Here is a 26,342-nt window from a genome sequence, read left to right on the forward strand (position 1 = left end):
GTGGTTGACGTGTTCACCACTAACTTTCCAATGTATTACATTCTTAATTTCAGATTTTAAAAGATTGGAGTTTGGTCATTGTTTCTTGCACATTTGCCTCTCATCACATTTTGAACATTGGACTATCTTTGTTACTCCCACAATAACCAATAACATTTTGTTTTCATGCCTCATCTATTTACCTCAATGGGTGCAAAAATAGCCGTGTTTGTTCAAAAGAGGGATTTGTCCTTTCATTATTTAACAGCAGCATTGAAAGGCTCATTGACCATGAGAGCTCTATTCACTCAATTTCATGATTAATTAAAGGATTTAATGATTAAACACATGTCTACAGTCTCAGGTCTATGATTCAGTGAATATTCCTCCTGCTGCTTTGTTCCTTTTGATCTCATTCCAGCTAATGGTACAACCCTCTTACCATTCAAGCAGTGCTGAGTACAATTGGCATTTAAATTCAGTTGAAAAGCATCATTCCAAACCAAAACAAAAACAAATGCAATGTTTATATAGATATTCTAACAGCTTTTTATCCAACGACCTACTAATGTTATCAGGGTGTCCTCTTTATAGGGTCATACAGCATGGAAACAGGCCTTCAGTCCCACTTGCCAATGCCGATCAAGATGCCCCATTTACACTGGCCCCACCTGCTTGCATTTGGCCCATATCTTAAAAAAAATATCCTATCCATGTACCAGTCCAAATGTCTTTAAAACATTGTTATAGTACTTGCCCCAACTACCTCCTCCAGCAGCTGGTTCCATAAACCCAGTATCCTCCGTATTTTACCAGCCCCTCCCTAGAGCTCAGGCCCACAAGCCCTGGCAAAATCCTTTATCTCGGGTTTTCCTTGAAACTTTGCCCCTTTTAGTTATCTGAAAACGAGTTGCTTGGTTTGGATGATGGCATGAATCTGGTACATTTCTCCTGCCTTTCACTTTCATTTGCCGATAGGAATAAAATTGTGGAGAGGCATTGAAAGGCTAGTTGATCTGATATGGCACATTTGATATTACCATCCAGTGTTGTAATTAAATCTACTAGACTCTGTCTTTTAATATAAATGTTGCTCCATCCGCATGGCTCCAATGGTAAATATTACTGAAGGGAAAAAAGACATTCTTCATAATGCATGATGCAAAAAATGTTAATATAGAATCATAGAGTCATACTGCATGGAAACAGGCTCTTTGGCCCATCTTGCCCAAACTGGCCAACAACGACACCACTCCCACCTGCCTGCATTTGGCTCATATCCTTCTAAACCTATCCTACCAAGATACCTATCCAAATACTTTTTAAACTTTGAGACAGTACTTGCCTCAACTATGTCCTCTGGCAGCTTATTCCACATACCTACCACATTTGGTGTAAATAAAGTTGCCCCTCAGGTTCCTATGAAATCTTTCCCCCTCATCTTAAACTTATGCCCTCCGATTCTTGATTCCCATACTCTTTGTAAAAGACTGTGCATTTACCCTATCTATATCTCCCATAATCTTATATGGCTCTCTAAGATCGCCCCTCATCCTTCTGCACTCCAAGGAATAAAATCCTGGCCTGCTCAACCTCGCCCTATAGCTCAGGTGCTCGAGTCCCGATAACATCCTCATAAATCTTAGCATTCTAGCATGCTTGCTAACAATCCTATCCAAATGACTAGTTAAGATTGCATTACTTGGTAAAGTTTTAAATTTTGAATTGGCTTTGCTAATCCAACATCTGAAAAAAAAAAATCTCAAAACTTTTGCTGCGATACCTTTAGCAACATTAATGTTGCAATAATGTTGATCTTTTTAATACATCTTAAAATTAATCTTTTTAAGATGTATAAAAAAGGAAATGTAGATGCTGGTTTATAAAAAAAGATACAAAGTGCTGGAGTAACTCAGCAGGTCAGGCAGCATCTCTGAAGAATGGGATAGGTGACGTTTCAGCTTGGGTCCCTTCTTCAGACTCCTTTTAAAACTAGGAGACACAATTCTGTGGCAAGTTTCCCAGACCAAATTAGTCAAATTTAAAGATAGAAGATCAGGCATAAATCTTATACTTATTCAAGTTACTCATTAGCTTACAAATACAATTTGTCCTGAGAGTTTTATGTGGTTTTTTTTTCCCAAAGTAAACTTACTTTCTTCAGGACATATAAACTTCACATTGGTCTTTTACTGACATTCATGTTCTCATCAAACTAATTGATCACAGCAAACAATTATACCTGTTCTGATATTTATTGTCTGTTACTCAGCTAGCTTATTCCACAACCAGAGAGTTAGATAGTACTCTGGGGGCTAGTGGAATCAAGGGATATGGGGAGAAGTTGGGCACAGGTTACTGATTGTGAATAATCAGCCATCATCATAATGAATGGCGGTGCTGGCTCGAAGGGCCAAAAGGCCTCCTCCTGCACCTTTTTTCTAGGTTTCTATGTTTAACTCTTTAAAAGTTATCCTGGCATCATAGGGAATAATAACAGCAAACAAAAATGATGAGAGCAAACAGTTTATTCCACATACAAATGTACATTCACCAATTCATGTAATTTTATAATTTTACTCATCATTTAATCCAAACAATAAAAAATCTCTTTTCAAAAGAATATTTTCAAAACTAAAGTTAGATTTCAGTACCCAAAGAATGAATACCCAGACCAGAACAATATACTCAAGGACAGATACTAATACACATATAAGCAACAATTACATTGACTGTGTGTGATGTGATCTCTTTAAGCTCCAAAGATCATAATATTTGACTGGAAATAAATAGCTGCGATCTTTGGCCCCTGAATAAAACCAAACGGATTTCTGAGTTTGTTCCTTTAAATCCCTTCTTTAGAATTTACAACAGACTTTAAACTCACACTACAGACAGTTGAAATTACAAATAAGCAAGTTATCAGTTAAGATTATCTCCAGTTTAGTTCTCAAAACCACATCAGGAAGATTTGTGTATACAAAGGTTAAAAATGCAAAGTGCAAATGTTCACAGATAGCAGAAATTCATCATACAATAAAACCAGCAATAGAAATCTATGCATAGTAGAGCATTGCCTACTATTATAAGTTTACACCAAAATTGGATATCGTCAATAGAAATCAAATTGAAACAAGTAACCTTTTAGATTAAGAACAGCACCCAAATAATGAAACGTTTAGACGGCCAGAGCAGAGAGAAATATATTCTCTATTATACTGCACTAAAACATGAATGTCAGTGAAACCTGTTTCATACGAACCTCTATATTGGAAACTTAATGCTTGAACTTACAAATCCACATCCGAAAGTCACTTTGTACAATATGCGTTCATGGTGGATTTGTGGAGAGGATAAAATATAAATTCAATAGGTAGCTCTGGCATTATTTGTCTGGCATCAGCACTGAATTACCAAGAGAGATTAGAGAGGGTAGATCTGTTTTCCCCACAGCGAAAGAGGTTAAGAGGTGACTTGATAGAGGTGTATAGAATTATGAGGGGCACAGATAGGATAGATAGCCAGAGTCTGTTTCGCTAGGGATGTGTGAGACTGGAGGGCATAGTTTAAAGGAGATCTGAGGATAAATATTACACACAAAGATTTCTTGGTGTGTGAAATGAACTGCCAGAGGAGCAGGAACAGTAACAAAATATCTTGACAGGTATTTGAATGAAGATGGCACAGAAGGATATGGAATTAATACAAGCAAGTGGGATTAGTAAAGATGGACATGGTGGTCGTCATGGACACGGTTGGCCAACAGGCCCGTTTCTATGCTGTATCAATTTATAGCTCTATTCCATTTCAGATGCACTTTCCAATGCAGTAAAATTACTCCACGACCTTTGCATTAACGTTCTAAATCAATGAGATGATAATACTCGCAAGATGTCAAGTTTATTTGTTTCCATTACCTGGCTGAGGAACCTTACTGCATCATTTGTACAAATTATTGTAAAATGTGCAATGTTACGTTCCATATTATACTCTCTTTAAAGTGACAGAATGTATGAGGGTAACTTTCTATGTTTCAGACTTTTTGTTGGGTCCAAAAGGTGGTGCAGCGGTAGAGTTCCTGCCTTATAGTGCCAGAGCCCGGGTTTAATCCTGACTACGTGTGCCGTCTGTATGCAGTTTGTATGTTCTCCCCATGACCTGCTTGGGTTTTCTCCGGGATCTCCGGGTTCCTCCCATCCTCCGACATGGAAGTTTGTAGGTGAATTGACTTGGTATAATTGTAAGTTGACTCTAGTGTGTGTAGTGAGCAGGGATCACTGGTCGGCACAGACTCGGTGGGCCGACAGGCGTTTCTATGCTCTAGCTCTAAACTAATTTAAAATGTGGTGTATCAGACTATGGTTGAATATTAAAAATTATATCAGAATAGGCAAAGTGTCTCATTATAGAAACATTGACAGCTGTATTTAAAAAATAGATGCATGATGTTACATAAATTAGATCCTATCCTGCATGTTAGAAAATGGAAGATTTTAATATATATTAGCACAGGCCTGCAATACAGGATGAAACAATTATCAGGAAAAACAAGTAACTGCAGATACTGGAATCGTGAGCATAGAATGAACTGCCGGAGGAACTCAGCCTTTGAGACAGATTCTATGGAGGGAATTGGACAGATGAGGTTTTGGTTTGGAACCTTCCTGATCTGAAACATGGTCTGTCCATGTCCCTCCACAGATACATTCCTCCAGCAGTTTGTTCCTGTAACAATTACCACTGTTATTAAAATAAATGTAACCCTGATTGGTAGTACTATATCTGTTATTTTGAGCACATTGTAACCTAGCTCAGAATTTTAGTTCAAAGAGTGTAAGAAAATAACTGCAGATACTGGTACAAATCGAAGGTATTTATTTCACAGGAGTAACTCAGCAGATCAGGCAGCATCTCAGGAGAGAGGAATGGGTGACGTTTCGGGTCGAGACGTCTGAAGAAGGGTCTCGACCCGAAACGTCACCCATTCCTTCTCTCCTGAGATGCTGCCTGACCTGCTGAGTTACTCCAGCATTTTGTGAAATAAATACCTCAGAATTTTAGTTCTCTCAGTTGAAAGAATTGGATGAGCTATGGATCAAGCATACTGGAGGCACTAGAATCAGGCAATAGGGTGATTGAAAGTTTGAGGTCAGAGTCTCCAGAGTCAAGAGGAACAGTGGAGGATGGTAGGGTGTTGTGTTGCCTTTTTGTGTTGAAATGCAGGAAGATGGAAGGTAAGTGAGGCATTTATCTTACAGTGGTTCTAAAGGGTGGCACAGAGGCCTAACGGTAGAGCTGTTGCCTTACAATGCCAGAGTCCCGGGTTTGATCCTGACTACGTGTGCTGTCTGTGCAGAGTTTGTACCTTTTCCCTGTGACTGCGTGGGCTTTCTCTGGCTGCTCCAGTTTCCTTCCACATTCCAAAGATGAGCAGGTTTGTAGAATAATTGGCTTCTGAAAATTGTCCCCAGTGAGTAGGATCCAAGCTGTAACTTGGATACTAAGACAAATTACTCTTAAATTCCCCTGCAAATACTGCAATAAGATTGTCTCCTCATGAGCATGACTGATGTGGAAATTACAAAAAACATGCAAGAAAACTTTACTCTGGGAATTACCCAGTGAATTTCAGCTGCATTTCATTCTTGAGAAAAGATTTGCAATTGCATCAGGCTGTACAAACGTGACCAACGTTGAATAAATATGATTTGACTACATTAAGCTCGCTGCATTAATCCTGCTTGCCCTTATATTATAGATGTTTAAACATTCTTGCAAAAACTGGGAAATAAAAGCATTAACAATAGACAATAGACAATAGACAATAGGTGCAGGAGTAGGCCATTCAGCCCTTCGAGCCAGCACCGCCATTCAATGCGATCATGGCTGATCACTCTCAATCAGTACCCCGTTCCTGCCTTCTCCCCATACCCCCTCACTCCGCTATCCTTAAGAGCTCTATCCAGCTCTCTCTTGAAAGCATCCAACAAACTGGCCTCCACTGCCTTCTGAGGCAGAGAATTCCACACCTTCACCACTCTCTGACTGAAAAAGTTCTTCCTCATCTCCGTTCTAAATGGCCTACCCCTTATTCTTAAACTGTGGCCCCTTGTTCTGGACTCCCCCAACATTGGGAACATGTTTCCTGCCTCTAATGTGTCCAATCCCCTAATTATCTTATACGTTTCAATAAGATCCCCCCTCATCCTTCTAAATTCCAGTGTATACAAGCCTAATTGCTCCAGCCTTTCAACATACGACAGTCCCGCCATTCCGGGAATCAACCTAGTGAACCTACACTGCACGCCCTCAATAGCAAGAATATCCTTCCTCAAATTTGGAGACCAAAACTGCACACAGTACTCCAGGTGCGGTCTCACCAGGAGATATAATAATCAGAGCGTTAAAAAACATAAATAGAAAGGTTATGTTTTTCATTCCAGAATGATACTCATGGCAGCAATTATAAGTCTTTCACTTTAGGGTACTCTATTCCTGATAATATGCACATTTAAGAATTATTCCAAGTAACATTTCACAAAATTGTTTTTCTCCACTTAGGATCTGATCATGCACCAGACCACACAGTTGTTAGACACACAAAAGACTGCAGGATTAATATCTGCTTCTTTAATATAGCGAAGGAAGTGTTGTTTAGCAACTAAGCATGCCTGGAACAGGTGTCACCGGAAGTGTGGTGTGACTGCCTGTTTTCAGTTCTCAAAGTTGACAAAATCACTCACTGAAATAATTTACCCAGTTGCCACTTTGACGTACAGATGCATTATAAGAAGTAGGGTTTCTAAGACGAGAAAGTAAAATACACTCTGGTCTATTAAAAGCGTGATTTTTTACCACTCTGTCTTTTATAATCTCTATTTACAATCCATGACACGTTACATTCACGTGTTTAAAAAGTACAACATTCATTATGCTTTGTTTTCCAGAAGTGCAAATAAAACTGTAAATGCTGGAACTGAAATAAAACAGAAAACGCTGGAAATACTCAGCAGGTCAGGCAGCATCTGTGGAGAGAGAAATGGTTTAGGTTGACGATCTTTCATCAGAGTACACGATATTTGAATCTTCTAGTTAAAAAAACATTGTGGACATTCTACACGGATGGAAGGTCATTAACCTAATGCTTTACTCTGCTTTTCTTTCCACAGATCTACCTTGCCTGCTGAATATCTCCAGCATTTTCTGTTTAAAAAAAAAAATTAATCTTCTTGGGTAAACCGCATTCTACACACAATAGCGTTGGTCATGATTCAGACAGTAATTTATTCAGTAGAAGATAACTGTGAAGGTACAAAATGAAAAAAATAGGTATAAATACATTTGTCTGAATGCAGACTTGATGGATCAAAGAACATCCCTTGGTGCCATAACAATTCTATAATTTTATGGCAATATTAATATCCGAACAAATGATGTGGAGTACAGTTTCTACTTTGACTGCAATGAGTAATTGAAGTGCAGTTTACAACACAAACTTGCTCGTTGTGAGAAGAATTGCTGTCCAGAGTTCAGCTCAAAATCATTTGGTCATCATTAAATATAAAACTGGCATTAACCAGTGCAATTGAGCTTTAAAAGTATTCTATGACCTCTTTCAGTGTGGGGCGGCACGGTGGCACAGCGGTAGAGTTTCTGCCTTACAGCACCTGAGACCTGGGTTCGATCCTGACTATGGGTGCTGTCTGTACGGAGTTTGTACGTTCTCCCCGTGACCTGCTTGGGTTTTCTCCAGGAGCTTCGGTTTCCTCCCACTGGTTGATAGGTTAATTGGCTTGGTAAATTTGTAAATTGTCTCTAGGATGAGTAGGATAGCGTTACTGTGCGGGGATCGCTGGTCGGCACGGATTCAGTGGGCCTAAGGGCCTGTTTCCGCACTGTATCTCTACACTAAACTAATCTAAGAATGTAGTCTTGGGGTCTCTTTAAACTCACCTGGTTTTGTCTACTGTATTTCCTTGAAATTTACTATGTATTATACCACTGTACTGTGTGATACCTAAAAAATATATTACGCGGTGAGGCGGCGACAGTGATGAGGCCTCTGCGTCGGCAGCAGTGTGGCTTCGGCGGCGAAGAATCGGCGAGGCCTCGGCGGCGGTGAAGTGGCGGCAGTGGTGGGGCCTCAGCGGTGGTGGTGGGACCTCGCGGCGATGGGGCCTCGGTGGCGGCAATGCCTCGGGGGTTGATCCGTGATCGACGGTCGATGAGAGCATGGGGGGGAGGGGGGGGGGGGGGGGAGAAGAACAATGGACAATGGGGACACGGCCTGGGGGAACCACTGTGGGGTGGGGGGGGGGGGGGAAACGGCAAAAGGAGTAGCCGGCATACTTAGTGCAACTTTGTCAGTGCCATAGGCGGCCGCTATTTGTATACCTTGGGTATACATGCAAAGAATTTCACTGTGCCTTGTCACATGTGACAATAAAGTGTTCCTATTCCTAAAAGCACATTGAAAATGTAGACACAAGGAACTACAGATACTGGTTTACGAAAAAGACACAAAATGCTGGAGTTTCTCAGCGGGTCAGGCAGCATCTCTGGAGAACATGGACAGGCAACATTTTGGGTCAGAACCCATCTTCAGACTGACTGTAGTCAGAGGGAGAAAGCTGGAAGAGAAGTGGGGAGTGGGACAAATCCTGGCAAGTGATGGGTGGACAGACACAAAGTGTCTGAGTAACTCAGGCCAGGCAACATCTCCGGAGAAAAAGAATAGATGACGTTTGGGTCGGGGTTCAGACTGAAGAAGGGTCGGTCCCAAAACGTCACACATCCTTTTTCTTCGGAGATGCAGCCTGACCCACTGAGTTAGTCCAGCACTTTGCGTCTTAAATTGAAAGTCTATTAAGTGTTGGAATGCATCCAATTGTCCAAAATATCTGCTCCTCAGCACCACCCTAGTCCTGAGCATGCCGGATGTATAGAGCTTTAGCGTATGTCTATTGAACTTGAGCAAATTTTGCAGAATCCACAGCAACAGTATATTGCCCCTGTGATCCTGTGATCATTTACACAGATGTGCTCTATGCTGTTAAAAGAAAAACACTGATTGATTGGAAACTCCAGGAAATTGCCTTTCAATTTATACAAAGTATCTTAATAATAACATCCCATTATTTAGGAAAAAAAGTAATTACATAATTTGGAGAATATCTTAGTTCTCCAAAATTCATATCAGTCATTGTAAACCTTCTCAATTTCTTCACAAAATGCTGGAGTACTCAGCAGGTCAGGCAGCATCTCCGGAGAGAAGGAATGGGCGACGTTTCGGGTCGAGACCCTTCTGAAGAAACGTCGTCCATTCCTTCTCTCCTGAGATGCTGCCTGACCTGCTGAGTACTCCAGCATTTTGTGAATAAATACCTTCGATTTGTACCAGCATCTGCAGTTATTTTCTCACACTTCTCAATTTCTTCATTAACTATTTGAATTTAATTATTATCTGTTAGTACATTGTTTCTTTGGTGAGAACGTTGGAGTAAGTATGATTGCTGGAAATACTATTTGACTTTCTGCTAACTGCGCGAGTCTTGGGCTTTGGTTGCCGGAGAAGGCAGTAGGAGCTGAGAGTGGAGAAGAAGTTTTGCCTGAAGTTTGCAGAGACCAAGTTGTACAGGACAGGGTTGATAGCGGAGCTGACATAGAAGAGGATGTTTGTCACCATATAGAAGTAATGATAGAAATCATAGAGAAATCTGGAAGAAGTAATAATAGCAATTAAGATAACAAAAATACAGCAACATTAATAATAAATTTATTAAGTATGCATTGACCAGTATTCTATGAGTGCAACAGTATTCTTTGAAAAAGATTTTTTGAGCAAGACAGTTCATCTGAAATTGCATAATACATAACGTTTTAATTCCATATTATGAAATTGCATAAAATCTTTTTGAAGATAGATATATATTAAAATTGTTGAGACTAGTGACTCCTTTCTTTCGGCTTAACTTCTAAGTAACCACAAATCAATTATTAAATGGTAATCTCCTATCAACTTTATTTCTGGAAGATACAAAATAAGACAGGATTCTATTAATGCCTCATTGACCCAGAAAAGGTTGAAGTTTGTCATTTGTTATGCGTGATAAAGCCACACGATAATAACTTATGACCATTGACTTTCAATTCTGAAATTCCATTCCACTGATATCACTGAGGCTGAATTTTGTAAATAATGTACATGTGCTTTTATATCAAGTGTTTAAGAGGACAAATTTAATTTCATAGTGCTTGTAATGCTCCTTCAGTTATCAATTCTCATTTGATTATTCTTTTTACATTTTATACCATAATTCCTTCTCCCCCCAAGTATTTAGCAAACTCTTTTTTAATAGAATTAATTCATGCACAAAAACTACATGTTAATTATCCCAAATCCTGGCAGGGAAGATTATATATGTTTAATCTTCATAAGGTATTGATTACAGAGTATAATTACAAAATGGAACCTGTTCAGGTCTAAGGCCCTTGTTTATGCTAAATAATCTGCAATGTGCACATTGTTAATAGCTTTTAGTATATAAGTGCATTCTTTGACGTTTATCTCAATCTTTTCCCCCTTGAAAAGTAGATTTGTCATAATTTAAAGTGGATGGATAATTGGCATTGCTGGATAAAATGAGACCAATTCCAGCTCAGCATTAACCGTCATGGTAGATGCATAATGTCACGCAAATGGTTTTCTTCACTATTCATTTTACAGGGAATTTCTTGGGATCTAGGAGGACTCCTTTCCACTCTGAATTCCGATTGGATTACAGTTCTTAGTACCATCACACAATCTCTTCCACCACATTGAACAGGCACGGACAAAGATTCTGAGGAGTCAGTGGCAAAATGTAATTCCTTCAAGGTTATGTTGAGAACATCTTTCAATCTTTTCCTCTGCCTGTTTAGTAATTTCTTCCGCGACAGAGCTTAGAATGTGTACCTTTCAGGCATGTGAACGACATGCCCTGCACCACAGAGGCAACTAAGAGTAATTAGGCCTCAATGCTGACCTGAGAGACGAGAATAATTTTGGATGTTGGCTTGAGAGAGGACAGTAACATTGGTCCTGTTATATTTTCAGTGGATTTGGAAGATACTGAGCAGGATCACAGTTGCCTGGTAGAGCATGAGTTTTGTGACATGTTTAATCAGTGACACAGACTGTTTATTCAGACACACTGCGTTCCGCAGTCACTCAGGCTGCGCTATCCATTAGATGAAATTTAATTTAAAAAAGCAAGGTTTGTATTTATCTGTCACCTTCCATATTAATTTCAGAAAATCCCAAAACATTTTACAGTCAATAAATTATTTGCAAAGATGGGTTTAAAGGACACTTGGACAGTTACATGGATAGGAAAGGTTTAGAGGGCGATGGGCCAAATTCGGGCAAATGAAACTAGCTTAAAGGGGTATCTTGGTCAGCAGGGACGAGTTGGGCTGAAGGGGTTGTTTTCATGCTGTATGACTCAATGACCATATGAGTTGTTGTAATTTGGAAAAAACAGTAGCCACTTTGTACACAGAAAGCTTTAACAGCCAGTACGGCGAGAATATCCATGTCAGCAGTGGCTGACTAGTGCTGACTGAGCGATTGGTAATAGGATAAAGAGCACAAATAACTCTCCTGCTCTTAGAAATAATGTTGAAAAGAATAAACCGCTGCAGGGAAGATAGACACTAAATGCTGGAGTAACTCAGTGACACAGGCAGCATCTCTGAATAGAAGACAGAATTGTCTCGATCTCTCTCTCTCTCCCTCTCTCCCTCTCTCCCTCTCTCCCTCTCACCCTCTCTCTCTCTCTCTCTCTCCCTCTCTCCCTCCCTCTCTCCCTCCCTCTCTCTCTCCCTCTTTCCCCCTCCGGTGGCGGCTGAGAAGATTTGAAGCTACCTTTTAAGGTTTTTGTCAAAGGAAGAAGGACGGAGGCAGTGGGAGTTCAAAGTTTGACTGAACATTGGACTTCGGAAACTTTCCTTTGTTGATGGATTTCTCCATTTAGTGAGGAATTCCAGCGCTTTTCTGCAGTGCTGTGGGAGCGGCAGTGGCTGGCAGATTGCCAATCGTACCTGGAGACTGGGAGTTGGAAAGAGGGGGTGTTTTGTGTCGATTCTAACATCATAACCCTGCTTCCATACCATTTTGCCCAGACCAGGCCCTCGGGCTCAACGAAGAGAAGGTACTTTTCAAATCTGGCAGATTCCGGAGGGGCTCGAAAGGCCTCAGAAAGCCCCCAAAACCTGCTCTCGGCAGTGAGGATAAGCGTGGGCGTGTTCCCTTGCTCAACTGGAGAGAACTGCTTCTGCTGCTCTTTAGACTGAGACTGACTCTGAGACCGTTCGTGAGCGAAGACTGGTGTTGTCTCTGATGTTGGTTTGTACCCCTGTCAGGATGGCAGCGGCTCGGGCTCAGGCTCGGGCTCGGAGCTACACAGCTGTGGCTTCGGCTGCGGCTCTGGGGTCACTCGAGGAGGAGCTCTATGTCGACTTGGGGGGGCTCGAGCACGGGATCACGGTCCAAACCAGGGACCGGTGGTCCAAGGAGGCAATAGCGGAGAGTCGGTTAGATCTTTTCCAGAAGGACGAGATTGCCTCTGCTGAGGCTGGAGGGAGTAAATGTCAATTCATCCTAAAGGAACAGCAGGATGTGGGCCTAGCTTTGGAGAAGGGGCTTGCAGTGGGGGGGACCTTTGTACCGGTGGAACCATGGGTGTCCGCCGTGAGACCGATTCTCCTGCGCAACGTTCCCACTTTCATCCGGGATGCGCTCCTTTGCCCACACCTGGCAGAGATTGGGGAGGTGCGGTCCAGGCTGACTAGGCTTAAGCAGTCCTGGCGCAGCAGCACCCGTCTCAGAAGGAGCTATACTTTTAAGAGGCGGGTGTTCATGGAAGTAGGAACAGACCCGGGCGAGTAGGGGAGCTTCTTTGTCAAGCATTAGGGGCTCCAATACCGCGTGTATTGGAGTTGGGAGCAAGCATGATGTCATGCGTGCAAAGAGGTCGGGCACTTCCGCAGGGATTGTCCCAATGGCCGGACGGCTGCGAGATATCCCAAGGCTGCATCCCAGGAAAGCACTCCTGGCCCACCCGGGGCTGCCGGCTCCACCTTGGCGGCCCTGGCCAGCACTGCCCCCCGGTCCCCCACATCCTGTACCTACGGCGGAGCTTGACGGTGAGGTGCAGGGGGAGGGATGGCAGACGCAGAGGGGGAGGAAGGCCAAGAGGAAGAAGAAACATCTTAAAGCGAGTCGCCCGCAAGCGGATGGGCCCACGCCCTCACCTGAGCCCACCCAAAGGGTGCCTGTTGGGCCCGGAGAGGTCCAGGGGGCACCTGGCGGGGCTCAGCAAGGAGCTGAGGAGGTTCGGAAAGGGGGCGGGGGAGTTCCAGTTGGGATCTGCGGTGGCTGAACAAAGGGATGAAAGAGAGGAAGCTGGTAGTGTGGAGGTGGAGGACTCTTCCTTTATGGAGGTCACCGTACTACCGCACATCAGTGGGTCAAAAAGAAGGCGTGGGCCTCTTCAGGAAGAGCACGGTCCTGGGCCTAAAGTGAGGGGGCTGCCTACCTCGAGACCCTCCATTCCTGTCGAGGCTGGTGGCCCAGGACTAGTGTCCTCTGGGCCAGAGGTTGTTCCTTCGTCCCAGGGGCCTTCCGAGGGTGTTATCTCACCGGTTGTTGGGGTTGGCTGCCCGAGAAATGTGTCCCCTGGGATGGAGGATGAGCAGACACAACGCGAAGGGGGGGTCTCGGTTGTAGGGGTGGTTTCCCAGCCTGTGCTCCTCATTAGAGCTACGAGAGTAGCTGAGGGGTGTGCTGCCCCACCGGCTGAGGAAGTAGGGGAGACGCCAGAAGCACCGGCTCCTTCAATGGGCCCCAGTGAGGTTACTGCCCTGGTGGTGGGGGCCCCACCGGCTCCTTCAGTGGGCCACAGTGAGGTTACTCCCCTGGTGGTGGGGGCTGGAGATTCTCTGGGTGATGCTGGGGGAGTGGGTTCCCTGGGTGCGGAGGGGGACGGGGCTGTTGCGGGTCGTGTCCCTCAGTCGGATTCCGGGGGTGACTGCGAACCGTGGGTCCTGGGGGCGCCCTGTTTTTGTTCTTCCCCAGGCCCAGTTGTAGGGGGCTGGGAGAGTGTGCAGGAGCCTGGCCATTCACTGGCAGAGGCGTCAGGACTCTCCCTCGACACTGATCCCGGGGGTGGGTTCATGCCGGGGGGGGGGGGGGGGGGGAGCATGATGTAGCCAGCTTACGCAGTGAGGAGAGCGAGCTGGCAGCCAGCGGCAGTCTGCCGAACCTGGACCATGACCTTGAGTGCAGTGGGGGGGAAGATGTTGCTTCAGGTGTCAGTGGGTTGGCAGAATGCCCGGATTCCAGTGCTGTGTCTCGAGCGGCCAGTATCTGGGAGATTCGAGAGTTTTTGAAACAACACCAGCGCAGTAGGAGCAAGTCCGGAGAGCTGCGGTGGCCAGACCCTGGGGGGAACTATCCGGACACTTCGTGCTATCCTTCACAGTAAGGATAGTGGTCTTCTTGAGCCTGAGAAGGGTCAATTCAGGGAATTTTTGAAGCTCCTAAGAGAGAGGGGCTCCACTCCCACAAGGAGTGGGAGGAAAAACCGTAGTGTGTCTTCAAGTTCACAGTAGCTAGCCTAAACATAAACGGCAGAAAGTGGGGACCTTCGTAGATTTCACCATCTATCGGTCCTCAGAGAGGGGAAGTATGCAGTGAGCTTTCTGCAAGAGGCGCATACTGTTGTTAGTGACGAGCCCACCTGGGTCCTGGAGTGGGATCTACATGAGCCACCTCAGCACAAAGTCAAGTGGGGTGGCTTTCCTGTTGGCCCCGACTTTCCAGCCAGAGATTGTGAAGGTGCAGGAAGTTGTGCCAGGCAATGGTGCATTTATTAAAGTTTCAGCTTGATGGCTCAGCAGCAGCAGAGGCATAAATTATGTGATAATTACAGTGATAAATTGGCCTATTTATCACTATTTCTCTCGGAACCTCTGGTGACCTCTTGCAGAACCCTAGAGTTCCAGGGAACTCCGGTTCAGAAACGCTGGTCTAGATAGATAGGATAGATGGTCGAGTCATGAAACATCACCCATTCCTTCTCTCCAGAGATGCTGCCTATGTCAGAGTTACTCCAGAATCTTGTGTCTATCTTTGGTGTAAATCAGCATCTGCAGTTCTTTTCTACACAAACTGCTGCAGGGACTCAGCGGGCCAGACATGATCTGTGGAGGGAAATGAGCAGTTGATGTTTCTAGTCGAGACCCTTCATCTGGAAGGAATGATGCATTAACGCTCGAGATTCCAGCATCTGCAGCCTCTTGCGTCCACAACACAGTGCCTTGTTTCTACATAAATACAAAAAGGTGGATCCTTCCTTATCAAAGATGAATTAAAATTCCCAAATCCAAATCTAGAATGAATACATTTAAGTCTTGTTTCCATCCATAAACTCAGAACTGAAGGACGGTATGTATGCAAACTCTTATTGTTAATGTTATATCACCAGATTCTTCTCATACTTTTGTTTTTTGCTCCAGCCATGTTGTAGACAGTAAGTTTCCACAAATAGCAAGTGAAAATGAACATGTTACATTGAAATGCTTACATAAATAGATAGGTTTGTTAATATTGATTGCTAACTCTTGGCCTGGAAGGGATTGACTCCGCAGTTCTACCCAAGTTATAGTGCGATGGTTGATTTGGTTTAGTTTAGTTTATTGTCACGTGTACTGGGGTACAGTGACAAGCTCTTGGGATCTTACATCCAGATAAGGCATTTGGTTTAATGCTTCATTCAAATGGCAGCATGTCTTTTGACAGAGTGGTTCTCCCTCAGCACAGCAAGTGTCAGGAGTATGACCTGAATCCACAACCAATTTACTTGGCACATTCATCTTTAAACCAAGTAACAATCTGTAGAGATCATATTAAAACACTCCAAAGATACAATTGAAATGTTGGTCCTATTTTCTTTCATAGAATATTAGGCATACATATTGTTATCAAATCAGAACACTAATCAGTTGGTGCTTACTCTGTCCAGTATTGATTGGGCACATAGCAGAACATGAGACGTCGTACGTGATACGGAAGCCAACAGACCACAAAGGCAATGACCACGGCTCCTGAAGAAACAAAACAAATAACTTTGAACTCTTATTCTAAAAACTCTTAATCACCATTCTTAATCAATTAAACTTTACTAAGAAGATTATACAGTGTGGAAACAGGCCCCTCGGCCAAACTTGCCCACGCTGACCAACATGTCCCATCTACACTAGTCCCACCTGCCTGCGTTTGGCCCATATCCCTCTAAACCTGTCCTATCCATGTACCTGTCTAAATGTTTCTTAAATGTTGCGATAGTACCTGCCTCAACTACCTCCTCCAGTGGCTCTTTCCAGACATCCACCACCCTTTGTGAAAGCAGGATCCTCTCAGGTTCCTGTTAAATCTTTCCCACTTCACCTTAAACCTATGTCCTCTGGTTCTTGATTCCCCCGCTCTGGGCAATACGCTCTGTGCATCTACCCCACCAATTCCTCTCCTAGTGTGAAGAACAGGTGGGATCACACTGTGCTCAGTGGGCTTGAATGGTTAAGCTGTTCCTATTCGCATACAAAGTCCTATTCACATACAAAGCCCTAAATGGGCTTACCCCCCCCCCACCCATATCAAAAATCTTCTAACCCACCACTCTATCTCCAGGTCCCTCAGGTCGGCTGACTGTCTAGGCTTAAGCTCAGGGGTGACCGCGCTTTTGCGGTTTCAGCTCCTAGACTGTGGAACAGCATCCCTCTCCCCATCAGAGCTGCCCTCACCATCGACTCCTTTAAGTCCAGGCTCAAAACCTATTTCTACTCCCTAGCGTTTGAGGCCCTCTGAGGGGGCGCTGTGAACTGTTTATGTATGTGCTGTTATGTTTGTGTGCCATTGTATGTTCGTTCTTAGTACCTGAACTGATGTACAGCACTTTGGTTAACGTGGATTGTTTTTAAATGTGCTAGACAAATAAAATTGACTTGACTTTTCTTGACTTCCGATAGAACAAACATCACAAAAGGAACACAAGAAACAGCAGATGCTTGAGCAAAAAACGCACAACACAAAGTGCTACAGTAACTCAGTGGGTCAGGGAATACTGTGCAGGGAATGGAAAGGGTGATGTTTCGGATCGGGACCCTTCTTCAGGACGGGAGTAATAGGGGCAAGAAAGCTGGAAAAGAGGTGGGGTCGGGACTAAGCCTGGTAGGTGACCAGAAAAGGCACACTCTAGTCCCATGCTTCTGTGAGAGTATTTCTTTAGTTTTCCAGGTATTTTTACATCTTAATAATTGTGTTTACTGTATAGCAAATGGAAAAATGAAAAAAAATGGAAATGTAAACTTCAGGAACAAACTTGGCCAGTTTTTAGCTTGTGATTAGTAATTTTTAAAAGAAATATTAATTAGTTTCTTGTGGACTTTTTAAAAAGACCACTGGCTTTTCGAATTGACCAATTTTAGTGAATTAGCATGATTACTTAACAGACCCCTTAGGTGGGGGGGGGGGGGGGGGGGGGTACAGCTATAGAGACACTTTAGTTCTTAAAATATGTTCATACCCAGGATATTTAGTAAATTCCTGAAATTATTTTGTTATCAAATTAACAATTCATCATGCTTTACTATTACATATTTCATCATTTCCATTATTTTAGTAATTGAACTCAGATGCTTTTTAAGGAAGAGATGGAGACACAAGAGACTGTGATACAATACGATGCGATAGAACTTTATTTATCCCAGGAGGGAAATTGGTCTGCCAAGTCATAAAACAGAACAAGATACACAAAACATGAAATTAAATTGACGAGTGGAAATTCCAGGATTAGGGAGGGAGCCTGAAACTGGACGATTGATTCTGAAGGAAGAGATGCCAAAATCAGTGATTTTTGTGCACGGGCCAATGCTCTAATGAAAGGTCATGGATTCAAAACATTAACTCTGTTTCTCCCTGCAGAAATGCTGCATTACCTCTTGGGTATTTCAAGCGTTGTCTTTTTTTCATGACTCATTTGGTGCTTGGCCTTTACAATTTGCAATGTCAGAGATCGTAAACATGTCACTGAAGATGAGGCCGGTGTTCAATCATTAGCTTGTGTTGTTTGCACTATTATGCTCGGTACTATTCCCTAAAACGTGATAGATCTTTTGTGAAACGATTGAAAGTTGGATTGCAATACTGCAATCTCAGAATATGTGCCTTTTGTATGAAATGTTAATTAGAAATTACACCAGTGGATATTTTTAAGTCAGAGATGGATAGATTCTTGATTAGTACAGTTGTCAGAGGTTATGGGGAGAAGACAGGGGAATGGGGTTGAGAGGGAAAGATAGGTCGGACACGATTGAATGGCAGAGTAGACTTGATGGGCTGAATGACCTAATTCTACTCCCATTCCTTATGACCTTATGACCTACCTTATTAGATCAATGTGAGAAATCCATACCCAAAGGAGTGGTATTACCTTAGTGCCCTCGGCCACATTTATTCCTCCACCATCACTATTAAACCGATCACCTGGCTTTCATCTCAATTTATTTTTAAACTGTTACGTGCAAATTAGCTGCTTAATTTCCTGCATTTCATCTACATGTCAAAAGTCGAGTCATAGGGTCATAGAGCTATGCAGCACAGAGCAGGCCCTTCGGCCCAACTCATCCATGCTGATCCAGTTGCGTGAATGAGCTAGTCGCACTTGCCTCTGACTTGCCCGACAGTCCAACAGCATTTCTGTAAAATTGTTATCCTTCAGGTCCCTTTTAAATCTTTCCCCTCTTATCTTAAACCACTGCCTCCTAGCTTTAACCTTCCGCACCATGAGGAACAGGCTGTGGCTATTCACCTTGGTTGTGCCCCCCATGATTTTATAAATCTCTATATGGTCATTCCTCAGAGTCTCTTTCCTGTTTAATGGAATCCTTCCTCTAGCAGATTGACTGGAATTTTCCTAAGTTGTTCAAATGTGGCCTTGCCAACGTCATGTATCGTTGTAACATGACATCTCTGCAATCAAAACCTTGGGTGGTGAAAGGTTTCTTCCTTCTGGCCTTTACCACCACCCCTGTCCAACTGTGTTGCCAATTCCAATGGATATTAACCAGAACCCCAGGCTTTTCTATTCTACCACACAATCCCCAGAGCTTTGCTGTTTACAGTTAGTCCTGCCCTGGTTGTCCTGCCAAAATGCAACACTTCACATTTAACAGATTGCTGGCAAAGATTTGTTTTCAGTTTTAGAGATACAGCGTGGAAACAGGCTCTTCAGCCCACTGAGTCCATGACGATCAGCAAACCCCACACATTAACACTATCCTGCACACTCTAGGGACAATTTATACTTATACCGAGCCAATTAACCTACAAACCTGTACATCTTGGGATTGTGGGAGGAAACCAAAGATCTCGGAGAAATCTCACGCGGTCACGGGGAGAACGTACAAACTCCGCACAGACAGCACCCATAGCTGGGATTGAACCCGGGTCTCCTGCAAGCAAGCGTGTAAGGCAGCAACTCGAAGGGCCGAATGGCCTACTCCTGCACCTATTTTCTATGTTTCTATGTTTCTACCGCTGCGCCATCTTGTGGTTTTAATGGATCTTGAGATCATGAAAGGTACGATGTAAATCCAAATCTTTCTTTCTATGGCTAATGTGTTAACTACATACACCATAAAATAACATTTTACTAGCTTACCACGGCAGCAGATGTCATCAGCCAACACTGCACAGAACCAAAGTACAGTAAACCCTCATTTTTACAGATCTCTTTATAATGGACTTTGGTTATAGCAGACTGACCTACCGACCTGCACTGGGCTGCCGATGCCACCCTGGCCTGCACCGCCTCTCCAGACGCCTCCTTTTACGCCGCACCCACCCTGGCCGCTCCCGCCACCACCACCGCTGCTGCCGCCGGCACTGCTACAGGTGCCACCACCACAACCACGGCTGCCACCATCACCACCGCCACCACTATCATTACCATTGACCATTGCCTGCACTCCGGCCACCCACGGACTTTGACCAATAACTCCGTCGATCACAGCCTCACACCCGGCCAACTCACCTGGATTCCAGGTCCAGAGTCTGAAGAAGGGTCTAAGACCGGAGACGTCACCTGTTCACGTTCTCCAGAGATGCTGCCTAACCATCTGAGTAACTCCAGCACTTTGTGTTCTTTTGTGTATTAACCAGCAACTGTAGTTGTTTTGTTTCTACTATTTATACAGTGATAATCCCTTACTTGATTATAGCGGACAATCGGCAATAACGGACACCACCTTCTCCCCTGTGGTCCATTACTATGAGGGTTTACTGTAATTCTTTGACCTTGCTGATCTGTCGAATCATAGAGATGATTCAGTTATTGTCTGAATGAACATTAATTGTAGGCAGAGAATGTAGAAGGGTCTCGACCCGAAAAGCCACCTATTTGATTTCTCCAGAGATGCTGCCTGTCCCGCTGAGTTACTCCAGCTTTTTGTGTCTATCTCCGGTTTAAACCAGCATCTGCAGTTCCTTCCGACACAATTCAAAATGCTAAACTCTTTCCCCTTTCTTGTTGCTGAGAGAACTGCTCTGTATTTCTAACATTTTATTTGCAATATTGTTTTATCGGTCGCAAATATAAGGTAAGAGGAAACGACCCAGTCCTCTTATTAATATCAAGGGCTGATTTGGCAAGAGCATGTTACAGGGATGAATCTTTCCCATCAATTGCAGGCATCTTTAACTTGGTGGTTTGCTCTTGATTGGTTGACAACCATAATGATTGGTTGTCTAGTGTGATTTTTCCCAATTTAAAAATCAACGAGGATGTAAAATGCTAATCCATTTACTGTTTTTATAGATATTTTGAAATAAATATATTGAACATGAAGTGATTTTGATCAGCCTGCAAACACAACTATGCGCTGTATAATACCAGGTGCATCCAGTTTTCTTTCATTGATTCATTGTAGAAGCAGCCTAATATAGAACTGAATACCGACTTAGAAATCTAAAGGGGGACTCAGGAGAGACATTTTTATTTACCGAGTAAATGGAACTCACTATCTGAAACAGCAGGAGATGCTAATAGTCTGGAAGGTAAGGTAATAGTCTGTTTAAGGTAAAGCCAGATAAATAGACTTGCATGGAACAGACATACTCCATGGACCTTTTAGGCTGAACGGCATATATTTCAGCTGTAAAAACTGTGCAATTGAAACCACGACAAAGAGATCTTCCATAATGGTGCAGCAACTCTATGCAATAGGAGAAAGATTTTATCAGTGCTCCTCTTGCGGCACAGATGTTTACTTCACAGCTGGTTGCTCATTAAAATGATTGGAATATCCCGCCAGCACTAACCATTATGTTAATTTGTTAGCAGGAAGGTCCGACTCTATGAATTATTTGCACCAGCTTCTGTTCACCCACAGTATTTAAAGCCGGCACGCCATCTCTTAAAGGGGAGGTGCTTTGTTGCCTTATGAATTGGTGGGAAGGTTGTAAGAACATAATAAAAACAATGGAAATAGAAGAAAGAGCAAGTCAATTTGCCATTTTGTCACAGTTAGGGATTATGAGATGGACAGAGGATAAGATTCATGGATGTTCTCAAAGCCTCCTTGAAGAACTGCAATGTCCCTACTAGGACATGGATAGAAAAAGGTTTAGAGGGATATGGGTCAAACATGGTCAGGTGGGACTAGTGTGGATGGGGCACCTTGGATTTATGGACGAGTTGGGCTGACGAGCCTGTTTCTGTGCTGTATGACTCTACAACGATTTGAAGCATAGGGAGTAGGAGAATCCACCAGTCAACACAATCCTATCTGACCTTTTACTTCATTTTCCCTGCATTTACCCATTAAAAATGTTGTATGTGTCAATGCGATTGCCTCTCATTCTTCAAACATCTAGAGAGTATAGTTCTAGCCTACTTGCTGTCTCCATGTGCAAGACAGTTACATCTGAGGTAACAATCTATGAATTCTTTGCAGCCTTGCTATTGTAAGTATATATTTCTCAGGTTGGGGACTCAGATAAAGTTCCTGTGAGTGGAGTCCTAGAGTCACAGAGTGATACAGTGTGGAAATAGGCCCTTCGCCCCAACTTGCACACACCGGCCAACATGTCCCAGCTACACTAGTCCCACCTGCCAGCATTTGGTCCATATCCCCTCAAACATATCCTATCGTAAACAGCAGTATGAATGTTGATTTCTCTAACTTCAAGTGCCTCCTTCATACCCTCCACTCCCCTCTCTTGCACCCTCCCTAGTCATCCTACCTGTTCCACTGTTTGAATCCTTGTATCCCTCGTACACCTTCCCCAGTCAACAATGGGCCATTATGAGCTCCACCCTTCCTGTGGTCATCTGTTGCCAGCCTGAGTTGTTATGGCCTTTTCTCAACTCCGGTTTATTATCCCCCACTTCCCCCCCCGCCCCAACCACTTTTAGTCAGAAGAAAGGTTCTGATCCGAAACGTGACCTATTCTTTTTATCCAGACATGTTGCCTGACCCATTGAGTTATTAGGTGAGTTGTTTGTAGGAGTGCCCAGCAGCAACACTATTCAAGAAATAATCATATTTTTCCAAATTATATCTTGTCTTCATGTTCTTGTTTTATCCATTCTACACGACTTGAAGATTCTCTGCATCCTCCTCAAAGCCCACACTGACACCCATCTTTGTATCATCTGCAAATTTAGATATATTGGACTTGATCCCTTTTTCCAAATTATTATTTAATAATCTCTTTAGTGGCACTTTCCTGAGGCCTTCTGGAAGTCCAAATACAGTGCATCAACTGCATTATCTTTATATATTCCATTGGTCATGATCTCAAACAAAACTTCCAATCCAAATATGATCACCCTTTCATAAATTCTGTCCTACTATTATTTTCGATGTGGCTTGTTTCAATTTCCTTGATAATAATACAATTCCTGCATTCTCCACATCACCAGTGTCAATAACTCCTTACTTTATTTTCCCATCCCTTCTAAAAAGTGGGGTTACATTTGCTAACTTCCAATCCATAAGAACCATTCTAGAATCTCTTTTTTTCACAAAATGCTGGAGTAACTCAGCAGGTCAGGCAGCATCTCAGGAGAGAAGGAATGGGTGACGTTTCGGGTCGAGACCTTTCTTCAGACTGATTCTAGATTTTATTCTAGAATCTCTGGAATTTAAAAACATGACAATCACTGTTCTGACGAAGGGTCACGACCCAAAACGTCACCCATTCCTTCTCTCCAGAGATGCTGCCTGTCCCGCTGAGTTATTCCAACATTCTGTGCCTATCTTCTGTTTAAACTAGCAGTTCCTTCTGACACAATCACTGTGCAGATTTGGAAGATGATTGATAGTGCCCCAATAGCCACCCTCTTTAAAATCCTAGAATGCAGGAAAATACAGCTGGCTCACTCAAGAATGGCATACCGTGGGTGATACATGACTCCATGTTTTTCCAATGCCCCACTGCACATTGCAATATCTACTTTTTAAAAGCTACATTAAGTGGAAAAAGATGGAAAAATTGAAGAATATGTAGTAACATGTTCCTTAATCAGGAATCTACTATCAGAAACTATAACATTTGATCCAAATGGAAAGATTGCATGGACAATCTAAACAAAATTCACAAATACCACCAGAGACTTCAGGAAGAATTCTATAATAAGATCACTTTTATTCATTAATATTGCATTATGTGCTTGTATTTCAAAGGCTTGGCAAACACTAGTGATCAGTGCTCATTTGTCCTTTGCCTCTTTCATTAATGCAATGCAACAATCACTTGCAGTCCAGGGCACTGATAGATGAAAAGACTCAACATCGCGACAGTATATAAAACCTCTTCAACTTTAATCTGGTTTATAATGGGATCAAGGGAGAATGTGAGAAAGCAAGTAGTATTACGTAACTTCACTCTTCATCTGAATTCAAATAATTAGGGCAAATAGTATCAGTATTCTATGAGAGTATGAACGGTGACAATACTTTTTCCCCAAACTACATTTCTCACCACTTCATGTACTCAAGCAATCGAATCAAAACAATCGAAGTGTTACATTCAACAGCATGCTGCAACTTCCATCAATCTTTATCGTGCTTTCTTTCTGTTATTGGTGCTGGTTGTGTTTTCTCTTCCAGGGAGCACCAAGTGAATTATAAAACCCAGCACTGTTAGTCTAATTGATTAATTAGTCTACTGGTGGAAAGTGAATGTGGTTTAATGGGTTTAAGCCTAATTGCCACGCCACAATTGTCCTTCGATAGCGTTTACAATTGATGATTAGAGACTATGGAGAATGTTATTGGCCCGGAAACCGCACTCAAGGGTTATTCTGTGTTACAGCAGAAGGTTGTGAAGGAAAGAAAGAAGATATCAGAAGAACCCTCTATGCCAGAACATCACTGGGCTGCAACATGGAAAACAACGTGAGGGCAGCACACTGGCGCAGCTGGTAGAGCTGCGGCCTCCCAGCGCCAGAGACCGACATTCAATCCTGACCTTAGAAGCTGTCTGTGTGGAGTTTGCACATTCTCCTTGTGATGCTGGCATTTCTTCTGGGTCCTTCAATTTCATCCCATATCCCAAAGATTTGTGAGTTTGTAAGTTAATTGATCTCTGTAAATCAATCTGTGTAGAGAGTGGGCGCAAAAGTGGGATGACATAGAACTAGAGTGAACTGGTGAGCCAGCCATGGTCAGCGCGGATTTGGTGGGCCGAAGGGCCTCTTTCCGAAATGCATCTTTCACCCAATCAATCAAAATTAATCCTTTTTCTGCAGATCACAGGTCAGGGGAAGAGATATTCAGAGACTTCAGGAAGAATTCTATAATGTCAATTCAGAGAATGCCCATGCCCACAGTATTGTGTAGATGGCTACATCTTATTTATGCTTCAATAGAGGTAGGACTGTTCTAATTACCCAAATCTTCTACATCAAAACTACCTTGCCTGTATTCCTTCATTTTGAAGATAGACACAATGTGCTGGAGTAACTCAACAGGTCAGGCAGCATCTTTGGAGAAAAAGGAAGGGTGACCTATTGGGTCAGGATCCTTCTTCGGACTGAAAGTAGGGTGTGGGTGGGAAGGTGAAGCAGCTGAAGGAGCAGCTCTACGATTATCAGAGGCAGGCGTTTGGAACTTTTTGAGAGCAGTGTTTCAAGGAAATATGTTTAGACTGAAGAGGTGTCGTCTCTCCTTTTTGACCAGAGGTGCTGCCTGACCTGCTGAGTTACTCCAGCACTTTGTTTCTATCTTTGGTATAAACCAGTATCTGCAGTTCCCATCTACACATTCCTTCATTTTGAAATTGGTAAACATGCAAAGAGATGCTGACAACATCAGCCATATCTGAATCGTGCTAAGTCAATAGACCAAAATCATCACTGAATCATATTGCACAGTAACAGTCCCTTCAGCTAATCATCCATGCTGACCTTGATGCTCATCTATGCCGACATTACTTACCTACATCAGGCTCACATTCCTCTACTCCTTTCCAATCCAAGTACCTGTTCAAATGCCTTTTTAAACATTGCAATTGAATCTGCCTGCACCATTCCCTTGGCAGCTCATTTCAGATTTTCACCATCCTCTAGGTGAAAACTCTACCCCTCCCACCTTAAACCTGCACTCCCGTGTTCTAGGATCTCCTGTCCTAGGACAAAAATTCCTGCTATCTATCAGATCAAAGGCCTTAGAATTTTATAAACCTCTGTGAGGTCACCTCTCTTCTTCCTATATTCCATGGAGAATAAACCCTACCTATGAAATCTTTCCTTAGATCTACAGCCTCCTCTCCTCCATTCCAGGCAACATCCTGGTGAATCACTTCTGTGCTCTGTCTATTGCTACTACATCCTCCCTGTATTGTGGCGACCAGAACTGTACACAATAATTGCAGTCGAACCAACGTTCTGTGCCACTGCAACATGACATCCCAAAGCTTATATTCAATGCCATAGCCTATGAAAGCAACCATACCAAATTGCTTTTCTCTACCCTAGCCACCTGTGTTGTCACTTTCAAGGAGCTATGTACCTGCACACCAACACTCCTAAGATCTGTGCCATTTATTCTCTCTGTCCTAACTGTCCTGACCTACTGAAGTGCATTATGCTTGTCTACTTTCCATCTGCCACTGCTCCATCCAACTTTACAGTTAAGCTACATCCGCTGCATCCTTGGGGGGGGGGGGGGGGGGGGGGTGTCAGACTCAGTCTCAGTCTACCCCATGACAGAAGGGGAAGGAGTTGTACAGTTTGATAACCACAGGGAAGAAGGATCTC

The 26,342-nt window shown here is 43.1% G+C and overlaps 2 protein-coding genes across 2 annotated transcripts in view; both read right to left on the bottom strand.

The window, feature by feature from the left end:
- The window catches only part of LOC144604376 (cytochrome c oxidase subunit 4 isoform 1, mitochondrial-like), a 420,358-nt gene that overhangs the window by 246,522 nt on the left and 147,494 nt on the right, over window positions 1-26,342 (bottom strand). The gene's annotated exons all lie outside the window — the stretch shown is intronic.
- Window positions 9,369-26,342, bottom strand: part of LOC144604373 (neurotensin receptor type 1-like) — a 36,349-nt gene continuing 19,375 nt past the window's right edge. Inside the window, exons 3-4 of the mRNA XM_078418689.1 lie at window positions 16,035-16,125; window positions 9,369-9,695 (exon numbers count right to left, since the gene is read on the bottom strand). Of these exons, the coding sequence (XP_078274815.1) occupies window positions 9,446-9,695; window positions 16,035-16,125 (341 nt within the window). The 3' untranslated portion in view covers window positions 9,369-9,445. The remainder of the gene's footprint in view (window positions 9,696-16,034; window positions 16,126-26,342) is intronic.

The sequence above is a fragment of the Rhinoraja longicauda genome, chromosome 22, assembly GCF_053455715.1.
Source record: "Rhinoraja longicauda isolate Sanriku21f chromosome 22, sRhiLon1.1, whole genome shotgun sequence".
Classification (NCBI taxonomy): Eukaryota; Metazoa; Chordata; class Chondrichthyes; order Rajiformes; family Arhynchobatidae; genus Rhinoraja; species Rhinoraja longicauda.